General features: G+C 40.2%; 1 protein-coding gene across 1 annotated transcript in view; it reads left to right on the forward strand.

Moving 5' to 3' along the window:
- The first annotated feature begins 3,150 nt into the window (after positions 1 to 3,150).
- The window catches only part of LOC135502318 (uncharacterized), a 52,878-nt gene continuing 29,648 nt past the window's right edge, over positions 3,151 to 26,380 (forward strand). The window contains exons 1-2 of the mRNA XM_064795043.1: positions 3,151 to 4,022; positions 4,995 to 5,093. Coding sequence (XP_064651113.1) covers positions 5,036 to 5,093 — 58 coding nt within the window. The 5' untranslated portion in view covers positions 3,151 to 4,022; positions 4,995 to 5,035. The remainder of the gene's footprint in view (positions 4,023 to 4,994; positions 5,094 to 26,380) is intronic.

Here is a 26,380-nt window from a genome sequence, read left to right on the forward strand (position 1 = left end):
GGTTAGGTTGTCCGTCGTCTGTCGTCCATCGTCTGTCGTCCGTCGTCCGTCGTCTATCGTCCGTCGTCTATCGTCCGTCGTCTGTAGTCTGTCGTCTGCCATCACGTCTTGTCCGTCAACTATGATGGACGTTTGCTCACCATGTACAGTATGTGGATGGCTAAATTCATCGCAATTTGACCTACTTTCTGGGCTGTAGGTGGCCATCTTTGAAAATGGTATCATGTTCTTTCATGTCGAAATTCAACGGCGCGCTGGACTTGAATATTTTCAACTTACATTATAAAAGTAAAACTATAATAATATACTGTCTCACTAACAAAATATTCAGCCGTTTAAACGTCCTATACAATCAATGTTGGGATAAAGTCTTACTCAAATCTACTCGGGTGACGATTTCGGGGATAAAGTATGTTACTCATAGACTACGATTTGCCCAAATGATGGATCACAATCTAAAATGGCTCGAGTGTCGATTAGTGGATTGCAATATCCAAAGTGTACAAATTAATAATTTAAATGAAATATTGTGTTTACTAGCTAAACAAAGAACCGATGTAACGGTCCGCTAAGTTGCGTTTTACGCGACGGTTGCCATGGATTTAACAACAATACACTCGACGCAATTGGTAGATTTCCTTTACAAGCGTTTTTAATTTTCAATTTATTTCATGGAACACTGATTCAGATAACCATGCAATCACACATCAGTTGGCATTTACATGAATCAAAAAATGGTGAATCAAATATTAATCATTTTGTCACACCCGATGATGAATTTAAAGCTGACATGCATGCATAAAAACCCCAACGACCAAGTTAGAAAACACTAACGACCGTCCGCCGCGTTTTGAACGATCGGTTAGCCATGTTTCTAACGCCCTCAAATATGATAGACTACCAGCTGGCCGCAGAGGCGCGACCGTATTCACCAAAAGAGCACTTGAGGTGGAGTACAGCTACGACCATCAGTTCATGTAATCTTGCCACTTCATCAGACAGTTCCTCAATACAGGCATGGTTTTAATATTAACAAAGCGGGAAATTGTTTTGCTTCTTTAAAACTCGAAGAATAGCTGCGTGCTCCTACAATCGTCATATGGTGTCATATTCATCTCCTGATTATGTATCTTATGAATTCGCTTTAACGATATTGTAAAAGGGCAAATTTTAAAGGCCACATTGAAACTGAAAGTGGTACGGATGGTGCAAAAGACGCCATTCTGTCAAACTTGTACGTGAAATGAAAATCTGAAAAGTATGTTCGTTTCCAGTAACGGCTTCATGGCACAGTGGGTAAGACGGCAAGGAGTAAGTGGCGAGGGTGCCGAGTTCGAACCCGCTCGAGGAATAATTCTTTTTATTTTTTTCCACGAGAGCGTCTCTGTGACCTGTCTCGTCAGTAAACTTGTTGTCTGTGCAGTCAAGTGAGACCAGTCGCTGGGTGTCTATCATGTTTCAAGTGCAGTTGGTCATTGGTGGTCGGGCGTTTGTGTTTTCTAACTTGGCCGTTAGGGTTTTTATGCATGCGTGTCAGGTTTAAGGCCTACTCCCTATTGCGTTCGATCCAAACTTTGGAAAACTTAAATAAATAAAACCCATGGTACACCTGGATTACCTCTGTTGGCTAATACACGGATACTATATAAATGACAAGTTTAATCGAATTGGCGTGCTTGCATGGTGACTGTGACCTGCACTAACGGCAACGCTTCTTTATACTGCTGAACAAAAACTTGACATGTCTTCAAGCCAAAATTGGAGAAAAGTTTTTAAAAAATCTTTTTTTTTTAAGTAGAAAATTCTGATCAAGAGGAGATACAAAGTTATACGCAGAAACTGGATACAAAAGAAATGAGGTTGCGAAGTGCAAATAATAGCTTAATCAGAGATAAATTCAGGTTTTCATCATTAAAAAACCCAGCAAAATTGATTTACTACATTTTTGCGAAAACTCAAGTCAATGTACCTAGTAACGCAAAAAAAACTCTCGGATATATCAAAAAGACAAACTATGCAAAATTCACAATTCACGATACATTTTCGGCCTACCTTGTCCCAAAGTGGCTTCTGATGTGGCGTCTGATGTGGCCCCAGAATTCAGACACGAAACCCACACAACAAGTGAGAGCGTTTTCAAATCCATCTTGAAATTCATATGGCACTGAATTAAGTGTAATAGGCAGAGACTCAATAATTCACTTGGTAGTCAATATTGGTTGTGTTCTCTTTTCGTATTAGCTTGAGTCTTATACACGCAACGTATTGAACGTAACTCAAAGTCCTTTTCACACAAAGAATGGGATCTAATTCCAAGTCCTATTCACTTAATATATGTGATCTCATTCCAAAGTCAAATTCACACAATGTATGAGATCTAACTCCAAGTCCACTTCGCAAAACGTATGAAATTTAAATTCAAGTCCAATTCAGGCAACGTATGGCATTTTAAACTTCAAGTCCCATTGACACCATGTATGGAATTTAACTCCAAGTCCCTTTCAAACAATTTCTCACAAAATTTCAATACAAACTGTACAGACACATGAAATATACAAGGATAATAAGATTTAAGTTGTGATAAGAAGTCAAAGTACTCTTTTCAAATTCGACTACACAACTCTTTCAAATCCGTGTGGCAACGTTTGCAACCTGCACCGCACTGGTCGAGATAGTGTTGACACTTTCGTTCCCTGGATTCATTTATTAAAGCTGCAGCTGACTCAAATTCTAATCAAAATTAGAATTTGACTTAAAATTTGCATCCGATCTCCCTGACTAACTTGACGTCCTCCGCCTCCTGGCGACGAAGTAACGAACCTCTTCCGTCACAAAGCAAGAGGATGTGAATTATAACAGTGAAATATCTTGCAATTGAACCCTGCCTTCGTCATTGATTACGATGAGCACCAATATGGAAAATTGACATACACGCAGAAATGCATGCCGGGAAAACTTACATCGGGCAGCTTGATTGCTGCGATCAGTTCATCCATTGCTCCTCAGATGGAGTAAGCGTCGATTACAGCGGGACGACAAAACAATGATGAATCTTTAAAACTGTTGTCAAGGCAACCAGCGACAGCTCGCAGTTTCTATCGATTTCCTCCGTCGCAGCAGCATGCGCATATTTCGTCACGTGAAATCGAAAGCGAGGCAATGAAAACACAGGACCACCATGATTTTTAATTCAGGCAGACGATTGTGATTTGTGACATGGTCAAAGGAGAGTGCCACTGTGTCTGATTCCGATTTTCAATTTATATGCAACCCATTTGATACAGAATTCCTTTGATAACAAAGTGATCTTTACAGCATGGTATGCATTGACATGTGTATGTGTGTACACCTGTGTCCTACTTCATGACATTATATGCATTGAACAGTTATTTTTAAAGTTTTTTTATTGATGGTTCCATTGATTTCAATGGCAGTTATTATTGAAATCTAGTGTGTTGTTGCACGATTCAATACCTTGCAGCACTCAGTACGCAGCTGCCGCAATCGATGGTGAAGTGACAGAGTCGCTGTGTTACTGTGTCAATTACGATCCACTCTCATAATAGGGAAGATAATGAATCATCAACACAAAGGCATTGAAGAACTGTGTCACATATCGCAGATCGTATTATACCAAGTCAGCATTGTCCGAGTCTTGCTAACTATCGGAACCAACAGCTACGCAAAATTCTCACGTTTCCAGCATCAATCGCCATTCTCAGCTGCTATTTCTAGCATCTACCACTTCCAGGATCTGTCATCGTTCTATTTATAGATCGCCACCGATAGCTCTCATCCGTAGCGCGATGCCTGCTTCATTTGTGCACTAGATGCCGTAATAGTCGGACGCGGTTAAGAACATCGTGGAGAGTTATCATAATACTTCTTGAATCTATTGATAGGATATTTTGAGTTTTTTACCATCGACTTGTATATTATTTTGCGGATATACGAACTAACTGACGGGATACTTTCTTTGAGTGAAATTTGGAGGCGGCCTATGACAAGTCGAAACTGAAAAGGTAAGCTTTACTTTTAAGTTGTTCTTTATATATATTTTTTCTTTTTACAAGTTCTTTTTCTGATGTAACTTATCATTCAGTATTTCCAAGTTTCTTCCAAAATATCGTAGGTTAGAAACTAAAGGTTATTTAGGCCCAACTTTACTTTATTGAAGATTCAAGCCTACATGGACGGCTCGAGTAGGATTTATCTTCTACAAGTAACATCTTTCCAGTAATTGCTGCATGCATGTTGGAAATCACAGGCCCAGATCCAAGGTACAAATCATTTTTTCAAGCACACATCCAAACTAACTTTCCAGAATGTTTAGTAAGAAAGAAGTTATTTTTCTTTGAATTATTTTAACAGTAACTTGATGAATTTACGTAATGACCACTGCGCTGGTTATGAAGGCTTCGATGAAGCAGACACAACCGTACTATTTTGCAACTGAATGGATAAGACATTCCTGTATTTTTGATAACATGATAATGTCCCAATTACACCCTAACCCCCACCTGAGACTAACAGGCAACTTGAAACAATCATCGCTATCATCATTTGGCGGATTGAGACTTTAGATCTCATAATTGAGCAAATTGGGCTCATTTTGTTAGGGTACCAAGATTTAGGTACAAATTGGGCTAATTTGACAGAAGGACTATCTTGCAAGTGGTTTCTTTACAAGTGGGCCTTCCTTGCATTTTGTTACACCTGTGAATGTTTAACACTTCAGGTGTTATCTTAACACTTAACGATCTAGAACACCCTTCGTTACACAAGCTGGTTCGCCTTGGGAAGGTGTAGAGAATCATCCATGATCGACGCATAAATATCCGTAAAACAACATAAAATATCTCAAACAGTTTTAGGATAATGACAAGCCCTATCTTCATCTACTTTCATGTTCAATGTTAAAACGAGTAAATAGATTTGAGTTCAGTCCGATAGGAAAATACATGTTTGCTTAATGTTTACGATGTTTGTTTCAGGTAGAATCAGCTCTGATAGTGACAGTCGCCCCCTTTCAAAGATGGGGTCGTCGACATTATACGTACAAGTTGCAGTCCTTCTCGCGTACATAATTGGAGGTAAGTGCCGTTGTCAGTCTTTTTATTCTTACGTCATGTTAATCACTTGTATAGGACCGATTGTACTGTCCGGTGGCAAAAAAACCAGTCCCTTCAGTGTGATTTAGTCTAAAATGACAGGAGAAAGGTGTAAACTGATTGTCAAACCCATCCGCTTGGGACTGCCACTCCCTGATTTCGTAAAATCGAAGTCCATCCTGACAACTTCCTTTTGTAAAGGAGAAGTCCACAGCGAAAGATTGGAGGCCGGTATCCTCCTCAATCTTTTATCTGTCACGTACATTTAGCGTCGAAGATGCTCGGGGCCGTATTTCTAGAGACGACCGTATTTGGCGTTGCCATCATAATGGTCGTGAAAAGGACAATACCATATATTTGCTATTAAAAGTAATACGTACAATGACTAAATCATTCTTCATGCATTATTGAATGCATATGTATTATACCTCTGTACCAGAAGCAAAGGTCTGGCATGCTTCATCATAATCTCCGTTCAGACAAAGAGGGGGGAAATGTTACAGCTTGAAAAAGGGGATCGCAGAAGTATTTATTATTTTCAAACTGTACTGTAGCATTTAACTTCACCTGACAGTACTGGTAACATCATAAGTTATTGATACTGCTATTAGTAAGTAAATAAGCTGTGGTTTTCCAATTATTGGAACACACCAGTAAATCAACTCAAAATTAGTTTTGGTGTTAGACATTCACTAAAAATCGTTCTCCATAACAGTCACAAAAAAGCAATTATCGAATTACACAGCATTATAATGTATGTACATTACTAATGTATTAATCAATAGGCTTTTAAAAATACTGTAAATGTATTTATCTTATTAAAGTTCAGAGTATCTCCCGGTCCCACTTTTCCTTTCAGCATGAAATTTGAAAAAATAATTTGATAAAAATTAGACACATTGTTCAAAATATCGATCCCTAGATTGACGCATACAAAAATAAAGCCCTTTTGAACAAAATATCGATACTGATTTTTTTATCGTCAGAATTCTGATAAATTGGTTTGAAACTTTAAAGTTTGCAATTCAGACATACGATTCCGCGTCTACAAATGTATAGTTGGGGGTTGTCCAGGGCATCGTTGATAGTTCGCCCGATCATCATCATTTCCATCATCATCAGCGGATCTGAAAGCGGTACCCCTTTTCCAATGTCTTGTTATGCAATAACCACTTAACATTTGTTTTGTATCCATATTCCAGTCCCAGAGCTGGCATGTATTAGATAACAATGGTCATTAGGCCCTCCAGTATGGCTTGGAGCTCATAACCATTGTATATATTGATATACTAGTATACGAATACCACTAGTATAGACGTAGTGCAGCTGGAGCAAAAAATACTAATTATGATATGTTCTATTTAATTACTAGCTATAATATCACGATTCCAGACCATCATTTAATAATGAAGTGTTAATTGTCTATTGTATGATACTTTTGTAGTAGTATTGATGGAATGAATGGAGCCTCCGGCAGTTTTATATGCTGTGGCTTGCAGCTTGCAGACTATGTTCGTTGATATTCCCGTCAAATAGATCGTCATGAACATATCTCTCTTCGTCGTCATTAGGTCGGTGGTTAAATTCAGATCACTTGACCAATTCAATGCATTACCGTGTGATGACATCATCAGTTATCTTTGTTGACAACTTTGAACTTTCGTATAATTACAACTTTCCATGACAGATGTTAGTTTCTCAGCACCCTGGCCTTATTTCCTGTTTCATCGCTTTCTTCAATCCCTTCAGGCCATTACCTACCCTCTCTGATGGAATACATGGAATAGGCCTACTAACTATGTTGCCTAAGTCCTGAATATGATACCGCCATAAGCTTCATTTGTTACAGCTTTGTGCTATTTTCATACCAACGTATGCACACGTATGTCGTGAGCTACTGGAAGCTTTCCGTGATCGAAGCCTAAGGGCCCAAACTTAAAAGTGTTTGCACAGAATAACATTTTCTGTATTGTATTTTTTGTCAAAAGCCCTACCTTTTAGTATTGAGCAATTTTCTTGCATATATGTGTATGAATCTGTGTTCTTGTTGTAGCATTTCGGAAATATTGTCTCAGGATGTTACATCAGTGATGATATATGTTTTAGGTGGCGTTTCATTTGATGCAAAATTGGGGGGGGGGGGGGGGGGGTAGGCGGACTCGAGAAAACTTCCACCGACAAAATGCTTATTGCGCTAGGGATACCAGTTTTTCTTTGCACCCTGCAATCGATCTGTTTGCATAAAAATTACAAGCATCACCATTCTAAAACAATAACACAGTCTTAAGTACCCTCGTACCGTGTGTGACATGCCATGCGGCCGTCCTCTTGGGCAACTGTTCGCATGGTACAGAACATGTCCTTCGGATGTTTGTGGCGCGAATCGATATGTTCGCGCCAAAAGAATTTCATTGACTGATCACGCGTTCGCATGTGGTTTTTAATGCATCATAGAATCAATGAGGAGCAGAGAATCGAAAGCGACATTTCTAGTCTCTGACATTGACATATATTTTTAGACTTTTTAGGCTGATCAAAAGTGCATCGCCGCTGGATTCATCAGACTGAACCAATCGAAAGGGAGCATTTGAGTAAGACCTCTGGCCAATCTTCCTTACAGGGAGGTGGTGAACTGGCCTTACGAGTTTCGTTTCGAATCCTCAAGGCCATGATTGATAAGATTTCAACGAAATGCAAGCCTTGCTTAGTAATCCTTTTGAGAAATGTCAGAGAAGGGCAGAAGTGGGTGGTAGTGAACGCCAGGTCATGCTTTGAAGGTTTTCAGGTTGCTGCCTTTAATCATGTAATGAAAGTAATTTGGACTTGATCTGCTCAAATTCGGGCAGCCACTTTTGTAACCCTGAGAGACATTCTCCAAGCTTTCCAGTTGTTAACCTTTGCCATGTGCAGAGACTGGCATCCTAGCTAAACTTTCACTCCGAGATGAATAAGGCTTAGAATCGCGATTGCCCGGGAGAACAATCGCAGAGTGAGCCATCGATGTCCACAAGGGGAGGAAATTGACCCTTACAGCGCTTTCCACCATTGAGAAAGATCGTTCAACAGCGATGACAATCCATGAACGCCAATCAAACGTGAATGACTTGAGATCCCCTGCTGTGTTTGTCGGCCCAAATCTAAAGTTATATTCAAACTGTGTACGTACTGTTTAGTTTCAACGTAGCTTTGTGTACAGTTTAACTCGGTTCTCTGCGTGCCAAGTTTCATTCATCATATTTGCTTTACTATCGCCATATTTTACCAGCGGGAGACATGTTAACAATATCCCCGAACAAACCGAGCCATTATCATGCAGAAGCCCTACGTCATTGAGCGTATTTCATTTTTTTCCAAATTTGATTCTGAATAAAATGTGGGCTGCAAATTTAGCTACACCATGGCAAACTGTATCGCTCTGTGTTCACAAAGCACATCATATTGTTAATGTCTGTTATTTGTGGCTCGCTTCCCAAATGCTGTAACATTGTGTACCTATCATGATTTTCCCACCGAGGGATCGGGTCACTTAATCATGCGAACATGAAGTCAATTTATTGAATGATAGTTACGCTCTTTGCCCAGGTCGGGGTCGCCCATGATATCAATAATGTTGATAGCGGTGAACATACCAAGTGCACTTTTGTTGCTTTGTTTACCCATGTGATGGTAAAAAGTATCAAATGCTTATCTGCTTTATGGAAATGTTGTGAAAGCGAAGCCGTGTATTGATACGATTGCTGTCATATTTAAGGGGGCGGGGAGGGGCGCAAGCGGCTGTTGGGAGGAGGGGTCGTAAATTACTTTTTCCCCAATCTGCATGAGAAACACGCATTTCGGATACGTCTGGGATGGGTGAGGGGGCAGTAGGCTCTTGTGTCCCGCTGAGTACGGCCCTGTACACTACTGCCTTCAAACGTGATGTCGGTCACTTTAGCTCGAATTGACCCGATATCCTGGCTCGGCAGAGATATACGTAATGGCACAATATCTGGCCGATGCCGACTTTTCTCTACGGTACTGTAGTACTTGGAAGCATTGGTCATTTGGAAAATGCTTATCCCTTCATCATGTCCAACAGCACACAATCTGTGTAACAGTAAATATCTAAAATACATGGAGACTTTTCTGCTCAGCGCTTTCGGAAGCATTGTCGGTCAACATCAACCAGAATTTCCCTGAATACATACGGGGTTTGTGTGCGTTCTGCCTCCGTGATGGTCATTTAGCGTGCTGGTGATGCAATAGTTGATGTTGATAATATAAATGATTGATTAGATTATGTGACCTGATGAGAAAATACAAAACAGTCTTGTTAGGTAATCACTCAATCAGTTATAGATCGATCCATGTTGGGCATGGGATATGTATAAGTGTACGTAATGCTGTTGATTCAATGCACTTAGTTGATTTGATGCACTTAATGCATCAAGTTATAGGAACTGAACTATGTACGGCCCTAGCCATGTCTCCGCAACACTTGTCCGTCGTACCAGCAATACCATCCTGCAGCGAAAGATCGCATGCACGTTCATGCAAGTACACTGCATAAGATCAGCAGGACTGGCTGGCTATAAGGTCCATGATCCCCGGCCAGACGTGTGTGTCTCGAACACTCCATGTCGTCTAATGCTCAATTGCACCCTGGGGATGTCTGCTGTCTGTCCCATAGCGATGAGCACCCAGAATAAATCGAAAGTGACTCATTTAAGTTAAATTTAGTTTCATCTGCTCCATATGAACAACCACGTGAAGTCTGTACACTGCTTGTGACAATAGTGCGTGGGTAATTATGATCAGTCATTTGACATTGAAATATATAAAGTGTAAGAGAACCTGGGGTACAGATGACCAGACCTTCTTGGTCCATTGGAGGGCCATCAAGGTCACCCATCCATCTTCTTGGTCTGACAAGTCACAATATGTCACAATATTTCTCTGCTGCGAGTAATCTTCGTCCGTGTTTCTTGCATGTTGTTGCTGGCTGTTGGAACACGGTGTAAAAGCGGAGTTCTTTATGTTGTTGGAACCTCGGGTGAAGAGAAGAAACAAAATATCGCGATTTTTCATTGCCGGAGAAGTCGCCCTTGTAGCCAAGGTTTGTCTTTTCACAAGCTACAAAAAAGGTTGTTGTCAATGGAAAATCGTATAACTCTCATTTGACGACGTCATGTGGCAGGCTGACGGCTCTATTCCATAAAAAGAAATTAATTAGCCTAAGTATCGTAAAGTATTCTTCATTGTATCAAATGATATGAGGGAGTTTGATGAAATGTGTTGTCCTAAAAACAAGACAATAGAATGATGCATTGCATTGTTTTATTGAAGCTTTTTTTCAACGGCGAAATGATTCTCAACGCCGTGTCTGTTTCTGTTTCTAGTGTACTCAAGGGTGAAGTAGGCCTACCGTGGGGAAGTTCCTTAACCCGACTACATCGTCGTCGGTCCGCCCCACACACTAGGCGATGTCGTTCAAGCAAAGTTGCATACAGTTTGGGTGGGATGGGACAAGCGAAACCCTGTGACGAAGCTGGTTTGCCTTCTGGGTTCAAGAAAATCCAGCGATGATCACAAATACAACATGATATCAAGGTCACCATTGCAAAATGCATGAATACAAAATGGTTGTAATATGGCTAACCTTGACCTTGAGAAAACATTCCGGGTCTGCACAATAGCCATCAGTGGTCGTTTAGATTTCAAAGGGGCCACGAGCCACTTTTCAATATCTGATATCTTGTTCACACTAAAGAATCCGGGGGCGGTAGAGTCTTCACACCTGACGCATGCCACTTTTAGTTTATGATGGCACCCATGGTTTTCACGTTGCATGGGGTATTATGTGGGGTATGCAGGACGACGGGTTAGAAATCCTATATCCCTAGCGGCGCGTGTCACTCTTGTTTAATCTCACAGCTCTTCTTCGGGGCTTCCACTTCTGCCGGGGCGTAATGTGAAGGCCACCCGACAACTAGTGAGCTGTAGCCTACCATTTAAAGAATTTAACAAGTGAGCAAAACGTTATACTCTGGCACTTATATTGGTTCTTCGACACTGATACTAGTATTCCAACTATGAAATTGGGTACCTGCATGATCATGTGGTAAACAATATAAATGTGCGATATAGACAGGTGGTGTGTTGCTTCAATGCATAATGGTGCTGAGGGTCATCAATCATGCAAACTAACCAAATGCAGATTTTGAACTGAAAAATACAACTAACAACAATAATAGCTGATGATTTGTCTGTTACCAATGGCGCTACCTTTTTGCTGGTACTGTTTTGAATAATAGTGGTATTTCCCTTGTGCTATTTTTAGAATAAGCAGTTTTGGTACAGATGGTGCTGTGCATACATCGTGTACAGTGTGCTCAACTTCTGCCCTGAACATGAGAAAACGATATGTGACCCGTCACAGCAAAATCAGGCGCATGTCGCTCTGAGCTTGGCAGGTTGAGACGGACTGTTTGTTCATTTCTCTATTGTCTGCCTTTTGTGAAATACGAGCACACCTATTTCTTCCATTATCTCCTGGTGTCATTTAGGATCATCTTCTGTGCGACATGCGCCTGGTTTTGCTGTGACGGGTCACATATGGGTTTAACATTCTTTAAATCATAATCGCATAGATGCCACAATCGCCTTAGTATTCAAATGGCACATTTTCTTCTCCAATTCTATACTATTTGTGGTCGCGACATGCAATTCGCAGCCCCACCCAAGTTGACTATAAACCGCATGATCTCGGCGCAGTGTAGGACCACCGCTGAAAGCTACCTGCTGACTCGTCTTTCAAAGGCCACAAATGCAGGATCAATGAAAGCTCTCCTCATGTGATGTAACGAAATAATATGATATTTAAAGTATAAAATTGCGATTTACCAATAAACGATATTACATATCATGATCGAAGCCGCACATTATGTGGGCAATGTTTTATATCATAATCTGTTGAAACAAATAAGTCATGCTTTAGAACATATTATCTCTTGAATACTAGCATGACAGACACTTTGTATTGAAACACTTATAGACTTCTAAATGCTCTTGTATATCTTGTTATGGTGACAATATTATCTTATTTTAGATCCCAGGGCCATCGTACAACCCGGAAGTGTTCACTAGAATGTGTTTTATGTGTTAACATCTTGTCATATCCGGCCTTAGGCTGACGTTACATAGGCCTCATTCGTTCACTTCCCACATGTCACGTTCCAGCTTTACTTAACGTTCCTCGGTGAATGCACGGCCTTGTGGCATGCATTCAGTGAGGAACGAACGCATTAAGGGGAACGTGACATGTGGGAAGTGAACGAATGAGGCCTATGTAACGTCAGCCTTAGGCGATGCAAATCATACAAAGTACAAAAATTGGTCATGGCAACTATTCCCTGGAGTCGTATTTTCCTATGTGTTAACCTGTTTCAAAATTACTTTTGTCTCTGCAAGCTTTTTTACGATAGCAGATCTGAGTAGCAAGACGATGACATCGGGAATGCTGGCCATGTCCTGCATGCCCAATGATCTAGGTAAAAAAGAAAACCACATATCTATAACAGTGGCCTTTGAAATCCGAATCTTTGTAGGGTATATGTTTCCTTCTGGCATGTTGAGGAGAATAAAGGTCAAACACCGTGTGTTGTTGACGAAATCGAAGTAACGTGAATAAAGTGACAAAGCAATAGTGAGTTGGTGAGATCCGAATAAAACTTACACGATTTCTAAAGCAAATAGATATATGAAAGAAATCTACTATCAAACTGGAGAACGTGGGCTGCCTTCCTCCTAGGCCCTTGCGAGTTCGTCTGTTTTTTCGTCATATTGTACCCAATAGCCTCCGTGTTTATGAAAGCGACAGCAAGTGTATTTAGCTGGTCCTAACCGTATTGCTGTCATACGAAAGCTTATGATTTGGATTCATTTGTAACCGGTATGCCCTAAAGATATAGGTTACCTCCTTTCGACGTCAGTTTGTATTTCTATCTTTTTTACAACTGCAAAGCTTTATTTGCTGACATTATAGAACGCTCATATAATAATGTTTATTGAAATTCGTATTTACTGTAGGATGTTGTGAACTAACCTTAAACACCATACGTTGATAAAATAAATTGGATATTTGAACAAAGGGCGACACTCAAGGCCACGATAACTGATGATAGTCTCATTGCTACTTGTCTTAGTCACAATCACTGAAGCGTGAAGGTTCTCAACCCTCTGGATGGATCACAATCACATTCAAGGTTACCCATATCGTAACAATGAAAAACCATTGTCTATAATCTTCTGGATTCTTCCAGTTAACTTTCAGATCTCTGATCTGGATAGATTTTGTCCCCTTTCTGATTGCATAATGGATGAATTAGTCATGTCATAGATATAGCTCATCTGAGAGTCAGGGGTCACGCGATTTAACGAAGCAGGGGAACTATTTAGATGTTGAGATTTCAGACTAATCTTCCCTTTGCGGGAGTGGTCAGAGTAGCCTGTTGTTTAAACACTGGACCAGGTCTGGTGGGTGTTGGTGATCGTCTATGACAGGTATTTGAGTTGATACACGAGCCTAAGCCTGACCCAAACCCTGGCTAGATACGTCAGCATGGAATTGTATCCACGCAGTTATAAATTTCATCTCTCTAAAGAGCAGCGCCTTGAGAGCAGCGTGCCCTTTAACTTGTTTAAAAGCTGTGGTTACATTCCTCGTCGTATTGAGGCACATGTATACTGATTGTTCTTATTCAGCATTGCTGTCGTTCCTATTTAGGTGGTCTTTTGATGATGAACATAAGAAACAGCTTCAGATTTCTTTCTACAGTCGCAGTATATGCGACAAGCAAACTGTCAAAGAGAAATCTGGAAGTTAGCAATTAAAACTTGATTGTCAACCCCTCGACATCCCACTAATGACTAAACCTCCCTGATTCCCTTAATGTATCTGACGAACTCCCGGAAGTAGATAAACGTGCCAATTAGACGAAAACTCAAAACTCATCCATCCTTGAATATTCCCTTTGTGCACACCACTCTATAAGTAAATAAGCGTTCAATCTAATTGTGGCCCTTTAATGCAGGACCCTTTTCATGCTGTGGTCCTTCAAGAGCCGAAGTCAAAAAGGTTACATGCTGCTTAATCTGATTGAGAAGACACAGGATCAGAATCAGTTGCTCTGCATTTATTCATAAGTGTCCTTTATATGCTTTGATAATGCATTCTACTGTAATTAATATAGGTGAATCAAACATACATGTAGTTAAGGTGGAGCAAGATCCTCATTTTGCGGTGCCACATGTCGTTGATGATGCGATTGTGTCCAGCTGGACCCCAAGGCTACGTCTTAATTGAACTCCCTGACTAAAGAGGGGACAGAGCCTGTTCTTCATCGGGTCTGTTTAAGAGAAGGGACTTTCGATTCAACTTTTATTGTATTCAGTTTGTCTGCAGTTGAACGTATTAGAGAGGCGACCAAGGTGCTTATACGAGATTATCGGATCATACCATTGCTTACCACATGACATAACGTGTCAGTCCTACATGTATACCAGTGATACTGGCAAGGCTAATCAAGCCTGATTCCCACCTACAGGCAGTCCTTCCGTCAAGCCACACGCTTCCCGGTAGCAGCTGGTTAAAAGGCTGTTATTCCTTTACAAAATCCTTTTCAAAATTCACTTTCTTGTCAGTTCTTAATCACAATTAAAGTATATTGAGGACAAAGTCACAACCAGAATCCGGGATATGATCATTTTAAATGGGTAAAAAGCCGAGGCCACCAAATAAAACCTGATCAGATGGCGCAAAAATAATTTAATTGAATCTGGAATCGCAGGAGGCATGGGGACTTCATAATAAACCCATAAAGACTGATCGGGGAAATCAATCATGCATTTTGGCAAAGAAGCTGATTACGCCCCCAGAACGAAGCCATTATGATGATTCCCCTTTTGGGTCTCGTCCGTTGTCCAGAAGCTATTTAGCCAGGCTAATTAAAACCGCCCATGCGTCGGTTGCTTTTCAAACAGCAAAAGCTCCGCGGTTGGTACAGCCAGGGATATTTTTAATCGACTTTCAACAACAGTTCGCTGGGTTCTCTAACGGGTTGTGCATTGTGGAGCAAACGCTTTTGGAGAAATTGTTACGTAAACTTTGTCAATGTCTTGACTTTATGTTATGCATCGAGCAGAACCACCTCATAGACTAATGGAATACTGGGAATAACTATGAATGAACTTTATTGATAAACCGAGGCAACTTGTACCATTTACATGCTATGAAAGAAAGACACCAATTGGTTTTCTGGCCTTGCTCACAGTATATTTGCCGAAACACAAACTGCTAGTGAGCGAGCCCTCCGGCCTGCGACTCGGTTAAGGTTCATTGAAAAATGACGAAGTTGGAGTTTGAGACGCCCCTAACCCCATCAGTTACAGCTTACAGCAGCTCAAAGGTTACCTGAGCGCTTCAGATCGGCGTAAAAGATACAAGTTAAAACCATGCCGATTCATCTTGCAATTTTCCTACCACTTTCGTCTCCAATTATCGATATGCCAGCCTAATATTAGCAAATCGGCTGGTCGCATACAATGGAAGGTATTTTAGTAGTTTTTTGCTCCTCAATAGCTATTTGACCCGAAAACCTGCAGCATTCGCAGCATGGAAATGGCAAGTATTGGATTTTTGAATGTTGTATTGATTTACTCCGCTAACGACAACAGTTTAACCATCATTGACCATAATATCACGTTCAACAGTGATTTTGCCAATGACTTGTAATTTATGGCTATCACTGGCAATCATAAGTGTAAAATCACTTGACGAACTCGTGGCGACGCGGACACATCGCGATCGCGTATGATCGTTTCTTTTCTGTGAATATTTGGTATCCACAGGTAGTCGAAAGGTCGTTCAGGCTACCTTCGCTATACCTTCGCTGGATCGTTGATAGCCAACCGAAGATGCTTGATCGGTTAGATTTTTTCCTTCCATCAAATAAGCAACGGGGCATACAATTGCGCGTTATATAAACTATTCCAGATTACAGTATTATTGTCTGTCTAGACCTGATGCCTACTCACTGATCTTAATTGATACACTCGACCACAGATCGATCATTTCCGAGTGAAAATTATATATATCGATCAACCATTCCACTTAAACTATGACGGTATGTTGTTTGATTTCTGTACTAACTTTGTATGTAAGTTTGATTCTGGTAATATGAATTCAGTAAGATGACTTTTTTAGTCTTAATTAAAGGAATTCAGTGATACCGAAATTTCGTTTTGGTCTACTGCCTCACAAGTTAAACCAGCATTTAACTTCATTCACGAAAGTATTGCGAGTTATCATTGACATATGAAATATTAATGTTTTTCACTAAAATCTATCTGCTGTGTACAAGTATCTGTACATCGCCAATTATCTAGTATGTATGCATCCTAATGACATACAGTTAGGGACACATAGCGAGTAATGTTCGCTCGGAAATTACCAGAACTCATCTTTTCCAATTAACCTATATTAACCTATACGGTACATATACCCCTACTAGTTTTTTAGGACATTCCTGACAAATTGAGTGAGAAAAATGACGAGTAGCATATTACTGTAATATGCTGTTGTACTTGTAAGTCGTTAAAGAAAAATAACGACCTAGTTATTTAAAATTACAGGTCGTGTTGCCTCTGATGAACTTCAATTGTGATATTATCTGTATAAACATTAGCATGTCTTTCTGGCGGTCTGGTCGTGATTCACAGGGGCACAGAGACGCTCTCATGAAAAGAAAAAAAATGAATAATACCCCTGGAGCGGATTTGAACTAGGAACCCTCGCCACTTGATCCTTACCGGCTTACCCACTAGTCCATGAAGCCGTTGTTGTGAGTGGACGTATTTTTCAGTTTTTCACCTCACGTGCAAGCTTGTCAGAATGGGGTCTTTTGTGCCATATGTACCATGTTCAGTTTTAACATGGCCTTTAAAATTGACCCTTTTACAATATTGGCAAAGTGAATTCATAAGATACATAATCAGGAGATGAACGTGGCATCCTGTGATGATTATAGGAGCACGCAGCTTTTTTTCGAGTTTTAAAGATGCAGAACAATTTCCCGCTTTGCTAGTATCAAAACCATTCGTGTATTGAGGAACTGTCTGATGAAGTGGGAACAGTCAAGCGAGGTCGCAATGGCCACTTAGAGTAAGACATATAAACTGAGGCTCTGAGCGCTCTGCATCCAGTGCTCCGTTGGAGAATACGGTAGCGCCACTGCGGCCTGCTGGTAGTCTATCACATATGAGGGCGTTTGAAACATTTTCAATTTCAATTTTTTTAACGAGACCTTTAAATATGCATTCACTCGTTCAAAACCAAAACCACTGTATTGTTCATATATGACTATCTAATAAACCATGCTGGACTGGACGCATGGCTGTTCAAAACCAATATCAAATGACATGATGACATGCTTGAAAACATAACTCGTATAAATCGTATGCAGTTTTATTGTGCATTGAAATCCCTTTTTTCACGCAACAGATATGCACGTATTTCAGAATAGAGCATGCATTTGATGTCACAGATTAAGAAATGATAAAAATGAAATGATTTATAGCAGCTCTGCAGGTTTCATTGAGTCCCTTGTGGGAAATCGAGATGAAAAATTCAGATAATGGCTTTGTCGGCTGTGGATTGCACAATCATCCTGAATGAACCATGGTTCACTTGATAAAAAATATCATAAAATATTTACTACGTGTGAAGTTCATCATTATTTAATAACTAATTCTTGCTATAAAATCCAAATGAATGTGACTGTTTCATTTGCTTTTCAATTTCTGAAACTCGTACCATTTGAAAGAACTTGGCCCAGTTCAGCATCGCAGTTTGCCAACGACTGTCGATTAGAATTCAAAACTATTTGCGATTCGTCTGTCCATTGATGGTGTTCGCTGCGAAATGGGCATAGCAGTGTTGTTATCCTTTTGACGAAACAAGGTTTCGACTTTTCAACTGCTTACGATGGCCAATATAAAACATAGCACAGAACTAATTAATGTTTATTTAATGAATCATGATGCGGTTATCACCTCCATAATCGATTGAGAGCTAATATTTGCAAGGTGCTATTCATTATAAACTGACGCTGAATGAAGTGAACAAGACAACTGGTATATCGATCACAACACGAAGCTTGTGGGATAAAAATATGTGGAGGGATACTGCTGTTTGACCTAAAGCTTTCTGAGTTTGGGGTTCCACCTTCGTAGATTTAAAGTAACTCCTTCGGTTATACATGTGCAGTCTGTGGAAATTTTGATAACTTTGCACACGTACCACAATACTCTCGGCAAAAGTGTTCCCAATGTTTCAAGTAGAATATGAGGCCTAGAATATGAGACAGCGCTTACATCAGGCTTGTTGAGTGCTTCGACCACTTTTCAACTTCGAAATATTTTAAGAATAAATCAGACTTTGGAATATCATAAGTGGCAAAGAGCAACTCTCATGTAGATTGATGTCGGTCCCTCATCCAAGTACGCCCAAATAGACACAGACGCGTGACACTGACCGACAAGGTCGTTTTGATGGCGGTAAAGTGGCGTTGAAGAGCCTGGAAACGACGGAAACACGGGATTGTAGTGAGTCATAGTTTAACGACAATAGTTCTATCATTAAGACAGGATATCGATGTTTGCTGAACAATCTAAAGATATCTGCACAACAGTTCCATTTACCAATGTCATTTCTCGGAATCAGTAAGAAGGCCTCTCCAAATTTGATGGCACATCATAGACGTCTTACCAACCTCTAATGGAGAGGCCATTCATCTTAAAAGAAGGAGACTCTCCATTGCAAGAGTGTTTCGGACTTTGTATGTTCATCGTAATGAAATGGCCAACTCTTGTGTCGGATATTTACTATCAATAGTATTTCTCTCTTCTCATCCAGCACAAGTTGTTCGTCAGTATGTATGGTTCTCATGTAGCTCCAAGCCGAGTGCTCGTAAATATGAGCCTCAGGGATCGATCCTCGGGTGCAATATCACTTAGTGTCTCCGTTTTGAAACAGTTCCCATCCTCGTTTAGGAAACACTGGACAGTAGATCAACATATTTTGTGCACCAACTCGTATGCTTTCTGCTAGGGAGAGGGACGGTGTATTATCTGTATCTAATAGTAGACTTAGAAAGCCATAAAACTGACAGCTGAGAGGCGTTAGGCCGCGACCATGTTCGCTTTTTGCATGTATTACGGAAGTCTTACCATAAGAGCAAAAAGCACGAAGTGTTTAGATTTTGCGTAAGATGCATAATATATGATATAGATATACAACGAGACAAGGCAAAAACCTTCGGTTTCCTGATTACGATATATGATAATGATACTGTCATGATCCGGTCAACATGACTGAAGAATTATAATTAAGGAAATCGCGACTATCTGCCTTTACATGTATTTACTCAATTTGCTGATTATTTGATAATTTCCTGGGTCATCAAGTCATAACCCTCTGATACGCCGCCTTTAATTGCAGCATGACCTCAACAAAATAATTCATGACGGAAATTAGTGGGTTTTGTGCGGACTGTGGTTGTTTTATTAGCTGTTAATTGGGGAAAAGTGATACAAAATTAATGTGGGGAAAGTTATTTTGTTAATGATGCAAAGATATTATCATCTCATGAGAATGGAAAAAACTTTGGCTAAGTGCTTGTAATCTAATGTAATACTGACGTATACGGTTGCTTTTACTGGATAAACTTGAGGAGAGTAGAAAAATGAGTGTTGCTTAATAGATTGCTTAGACTTCCTCGTATGTGGACTGTTCACTGTTTCACTTGTCCGAAGTTTGATCGTATCGTTGTTGCCATGATACTTCAAAAAAAGCGTCCGGCTAGTCCCCGTACTGACAGAAGTGTTAGAGAAACGATCTCAAACTTTACTGCTGATGTTTTAATGGCGAACTATGCCTATCTTGTTAACATTACTAATTCCGTTACGAACTAATGCAACGCCTAACTAGGAATGTCCGACAGGCCACAACCACAGTCCCACCATAAAACAAAATCGAGTGACGGTTTTACAGGGCGTATCCTTATAGAACAAACAGAAGAAGGCTTCGATGTAACAACGAGTTAATAAAAGGGAATCTGATTCGTTTTCCCACGCCCAGTTGTCTACCTCTCATAACCAGCAAGCTCATACACGCCCAACTGGAACTTTGGGAAGCCATATCAATGAGATACATGTGTAGACAATGATGCTGCAGTTATATTGATGACACCAAGTGTTGGTCTAAACGCCCCCTATTCAAATCCTATATATCTATACATGGAATTAAATCACTTAACATGATAATGATTCACACAGAAGTGACTGGGTACATTTGGGATCAGTATTTCATTTGAATGGAAAGCAATCACTGAGATACAATTGAGTAATACATTCCATGCATTCGCAGAATATTGGAATTACAGGGTGTCACATGATTATCATCATGTTATGTTCTCCATAGAAGAACTATACTTTTCCTTACTTTTACCTGACGTTTCCTTGTGTATATTAGTTAAAAAGCGAGACTGATCATTATTTTACCGTTATGGTGGGGGAGGGGTTACTTCAGTGTCCGTCTTTGCTCGTATCTTACACATGGCTGGAGTGTAGTTACTTTTTCGAGTGATCGACCACCCAAATATCACGTGATCTCGCAGGGGGGCACGTGGTTTCACCAGGCTGATACACATCAGCGGGATTGCATTTGATACACCCTGTAAAAAGAAAAAATCCATAATTCCATCGATCTGCAAATACAAATAGCTACTGACGATGTATCAAAAATACCATTACCACCCGGAAGCTGTATAATGTTCTGACAAAACACCATTATGTCACGATGCAAATGCATGTTCCGGGAGCCCATTAGGGGAATTCACAGATCGAAAGCTGGTGTCACTTTTTCCCCAATGTGTAGTAATATTCTATTATCCTCCACGTCCATATGCATGGGCGTTTTTGTTGATGAACCCAGCTGATCGTAAAGGAAACACCAGTGATATTTATCTCCCATTTGGTGAATTTTGATTTGATCATATGTGGATTAGTCAAGTTGGTGACCTGACTATGTCCTGGTACAAGACATTTTAGGACAACTCTAGTGTTCGGTGGCCACTGCAGTTGAACTTCTGATAGCGAATGAGTTACTGCTGCAAAGATCATAATGTTGTTGGCATATGATATGTTTAGATTCAAACACGCTAATAATGAAATACACAGAACTGTGAATCAATATGTTTTCACTTACGGGCAACTTTAAGTCTTTGAGGCAAAGAAGACCTAGTGAGGATAGCCCGATTATTATCCACAATGGGACTGGACAGTTAAAAATCTGTTGGAACCAGCCCTTGATAATCGGTTCAGCTCCTTCATTTTGATTTGGACCATTTCGATGTCTAATAAGTAACGAATGTGTAGGGACAGATCAGTTAGAGCTTCAACTGTTTAATGGCAACCATAACTTGAGTCGAGCTGCTATCGCTCAAGCAGTTTCTTTTGTTATCCAAACTGATAAGCCGACAAAAGAGCCCGCCATCCACACACTATCGCCAAATGTCTTCACATTGGTAGCTTAACTAATCAACACAATGCCCAGGCAAATTGATACCGAGGGGAAATCTTCTGAAACCGCACATTACCACCCGAGGAATTACGTATCGTTAGCACGAGGCGGCAATTGCGGAAAAAGTGGCGATTCTTTATTCGCCAGTCTTAGACGGGTGACACCCACTTCGTCCACTGGAGACGCATATTCAGTCTGGGCTTAGATTGTGATATATATCGCATTTGTTGAGCTTAGATGTCCTATATATTGTCAGCAGTTACGCCAGCTGTACGTGATATTCTCTATTGTATATATAATTGTTATTTTACATAAATCAGCTGCTTTGTGAGACTTGGAAGGGATTGGCACCATTTTTAGTCTGTTTGGTAGCGGGCCCTCCCCGCTCCATTTTTTCACAGACAGACGCATATTTTCATGTGGTTTTCTGTTGGGCAATCATATCAAAGGAAAGACCAGTTTTTGTGGTCAGACAAAGTCATTGCATTCTCTGCGCGAGACGTCATTGTTTCCTGATGCTTGGCAACGATGGCTTTGGTGTACAGTAGCCCTCACTACCATGTTGGACAATCGTCGCATTGACGGAAAGACCCAATGTTTTGTTCAGTCTTAGATTGTCGTTCATCGTTATTGCAGGAGTGTTAGAGCCATCATTGTTGATATTCTTTCCATTTCTCACCAAGACTTTCATATTTCAGCTAGTAGTCAGCTTATTCGCATCGAGACAGGGCATGTTTTTTATTCGGTCTCGGCATCGTTAGCTAGTGCCAGAAGAGAAATCTGTTCTGATCAACAATGCTTAAAATGAAATCAGAGCGAATTATCCGAACCTGCCAAAAAGAAGGACAACACCGCAAAATTGCCACTTGTAGATAAAACAGACAATAAACGAATGGAGATTTTCTTCCCATCTATTTGAGCATGCCAGAGAAATTCAAAGTGACGTGACGCGTTTGAAGTATTTTAAATTCCTCCAATGTATTTCCATTGCACCTTGCAAACGACTTTCATCGTGCGCCTGAGGTATATATTTTTCAGGTTGACTACTGCGAATAAAAGAAGAGAACAGCGTGCAGAATATTGTAAACGTTACGCCTTTCTTTTCGTTTCAAACTTCAAGTGAAATAAGTGGCTGCAAATGTTACCTCCTGGGGAGAGGCTTTTCTTGCAGTGCCTTCTGAGTTGGGCAGGTATAAAGTGTCTGTAAGATGATAAAAATGACTCTAGAAAAAAAGCTTTTAGCAAAAGGTTGCGATATCGTAAATTCGCATTCTAAGGTGACATGTCTATCGCATATCAATATGCTAAAATGTTTTCGCAACTTTACCAACCAGTTTGTCACTAATTTGACGTATACCTTAACTTGGCTTTAGATAAAACTGACCTAACTGAAAGAGAAAACGCCTGGTTAAGTTATCATCTAGTTGTTGACTTGTCTTGTTTTGGAGAACCAGGCCCAGAATACAGTTCTGAGTCCGAAATTACTGGTTTATTTGTACCCTGTGCCAAATACATGTATCCAAGGACAGCTGACAGTGATTCATGGATCTATTGCAAGTAAATTAGTAAGTTATCGAGCTGGTGGTGTAATTGTGTTTGATAAATTAGGTGACTTTCAATAAAGTTGTTAATAGTTCATGGCAGATTAGATTAGGTAATTTATGGTTCAACATCTGTTCAGACGGGTCGGGGGTTAAGGTCTAACTCAAAGATTCCCGTTTGCAATGTATCGCCGAAAGTAACCAATGTATCCAGGAGGAGAACTGTAGGCTTACCACTTAGCCTCTGATGGATGGCGCGTTTAAAAACTTGTAGTTCATAAGTTGTGCCAATCTCAGTTAATTCTGACGCCTAAGATAATCTTCCTCTCAGGGAAATTGGCAAAGTGAGAAATAAGTTTGATACTCTCCGCTAACACTTCCTAGATGGCAGCTGAAAAGGGATTACGAAACAGATATTTCCAGCCATATCAAGGGATTATTCACTTCTCTATAAACCGAGGCGAAGAATTCGTAAAAAAATATATTTCGCAGTGAATAGGTGATTAGATATATGCGTGATAAATGATGAAAGTAAGTTGGCTCAAGGGTACAAACACAACGCATTTAGATACATCGCATTTACATTGACAGGAGCTTTTGGCACATTAGGGACGGTGTTTTTGTTCGAATATCTCTCTCTTAAAAATCGACTTTGGATATTTGTATCAAGTTCGGCAAGTAGAAGTTTTATGAACGTTATGTGCAATTCTATCCTTTGATTGGCTCTGTATGTAACCAATAGAGAGCAAGCTAACATATTTTGACGAAAATGACATGCGCCAAAGAAGATATGAATCTGTAACGATCACTGAAATGAGCGACACCTTCCAGCTATTTCTTGAAAAGGAACCCGCTGTAATATACTAAAAACTACCATTACATGTATGCGTTTACTGTGTTCTAGGAGGACTAGGTTGACTTTTTAACAGCTTCAACACTATTCGAAGCCACTTGTAAGTAGCTGGTGCTCAAGGTCGAGAAACTCGAGTAAGCTTTGTAGACCCTTGACATGATGCTCGCAATGTTATTTGCATTTGTCAAATTGAAGTCTACGAAGAGATAATACTTCTATATTTTAGTCACCTCAGAGCAAGGACCAACCATGAGTTACATAGCCCGCCCTGGCCAATAAAGAGTTCATATGTTCTTGCCGTACTGCGGACTACCTCACGGGTCCACTCATGTCCTCATGGGAGTGACCATAATCCCAGATAGGTCAACGATTTTCTGCTTCGATCCCGTTGCCTACACCAAAAGCACGATTAAAAGTCTGTGGTAGAAATTGTGTTGTCCTGACAATATCATTCTAGGGTCAACAATTAATCGACCAAATCCCTTTTTTCACTGATATTACTTTTTCACTTTCAATGCAATTGCCGTTAATTTACAAGGCAATCTACATATGTTTCCGTGCACAGAACCATTTCACTGTGTTTCCACTTCCATCAGTTGTGCATGCAATCCGGGTTGAGTTAATTCGCCCATCCATCAATCGTTCTCAAAGCTTCGCGTCAAAATCCACGCGTGACGCCCCCCAACTTAATTTGTGTTGCCAGGGCTAGGATAAACCAAGTAATCCATACATCGTCAAAAAATCTAAATGTATGTCGTGCACATTTATCATGCTTTCGGTTTATAGTTGTTCGAATTCTGAGGGGTGATGATTAGTTCTGTGTGATAATTGTTATTACATTTTTACGGCAAGTAGTCCATTTATCATGAAAAATTCGACGTGCAAGTTGTACACGCATTCATCATTATGTGAATGCTATAGGTTATTATTAGTTTGGCTAGAATATTGCATAGATATTGTCGAACTACTTGATGATCGGTACGATATGGACTAACAAAAAGTGAACACAAAATTAGTTTGAGTGCACACATTATCCATGCATGCTAGTTTCACGGATCTAACACCGGTAGATGAATTATTACGGAATTGAAGCAAATGTTAAGCCGAAACACGACGGCATGACCGTCGGACAACTGGTGTCGCCAACCACCCATTGTCTACCCGAATCGAACGTGTCGAATGGTATTGAAGGATCAGGATGAGTTATAAGCAATGAAAAATGAGAACCGATGCAAAAGGTATAAATGTCCTAGGATAGAATACCAGGGAATCAAGGGATTCCATTATGCGATTCAGAAAAAAAACAAGCACTTAAAAATAACATAAAATGAAAACCAAGGGGACAGAAACTGCATTCAAACCCAACTTGAACTCGTGTGTTAGCGATGACTAGGTTGTATCGTGGATGCCAAGGGTGTGGGAAAATACATCTTGAACGAAACCACAGTATATAATCAAACGGATTGTTAACTATAACTTCCTTTGTAGTAGAGAAATTGCTGACATCAACAAAAAGAATAATATCATTGAAACCTACATTTTGAAACCGGAGCACTAGCATTTAGGTTAAAAGGATATTCTTTGTATCGAAAGATGTAAGAGTTCTCTTCCCTGATTGCAAGTTGAAACCAATAATTCATACAATTACTGGCCTTTAGATGTATCAGTTGCAATGGTTTATGCTGTGGTTCCTGTGTGAACCTTTGTCTGCCTTCGTTCCTTCTACTTTGCGAAGGACTTTCGTAGCTTTGTACGATACGAATCATTCTCACGACTATCGGTTTGTCTGGAACAAACCCGCACTCAGTGATGCCTTTTTGCACGATGATAACAATGGTCACTCTGAAAAAATTCAACTCGGCATTTGTGAGGAACTTGGTTTGCTTCGATATATCACCTACGAATGGACAGCGGAAATGTGTTGAATATATCTCCATGCGAGTGGATCCAGTTCCAAACTGATGCAGCAAAACTTCAAATCAGCCTGGCATTTGGCGCAGCACAGAAGTTACCAATAGACGAACTTGTTTAGTTAATTAGTTGGCTAATATCCCGATCCAACATTCCTAAATGCTAACTTGAGCTTCGGCTGTTGAGCGACGAGACATAACTCGATCAAGTATTTTTTGCAATAGCATTGCTGCTATTAGTGCTCGGTTTTTCTTACCTACACCCAAACCAAAGCCCCGCAGCTATCAATCATGTTGCGGCTGACTTTTGCGTTCTCCGCAATATCTGGGCTGGGAGATGAGCTAGT

The sequence above is a fragment of the Lineus longissimus genome, chromosome 18 (assembly GCF_910592395.1).
Source record: "Lineus longissimus chromosome 18, tnLinLong1.2, whole genome shotgun sequence".
Taxonomy (NCBI): domain Eukaryota; kingdom Metazoa; phylum Nemertea; class Pilidiophora; order Heteronemertea; family Lineidae; genus Lineus; species Lineus longissimus.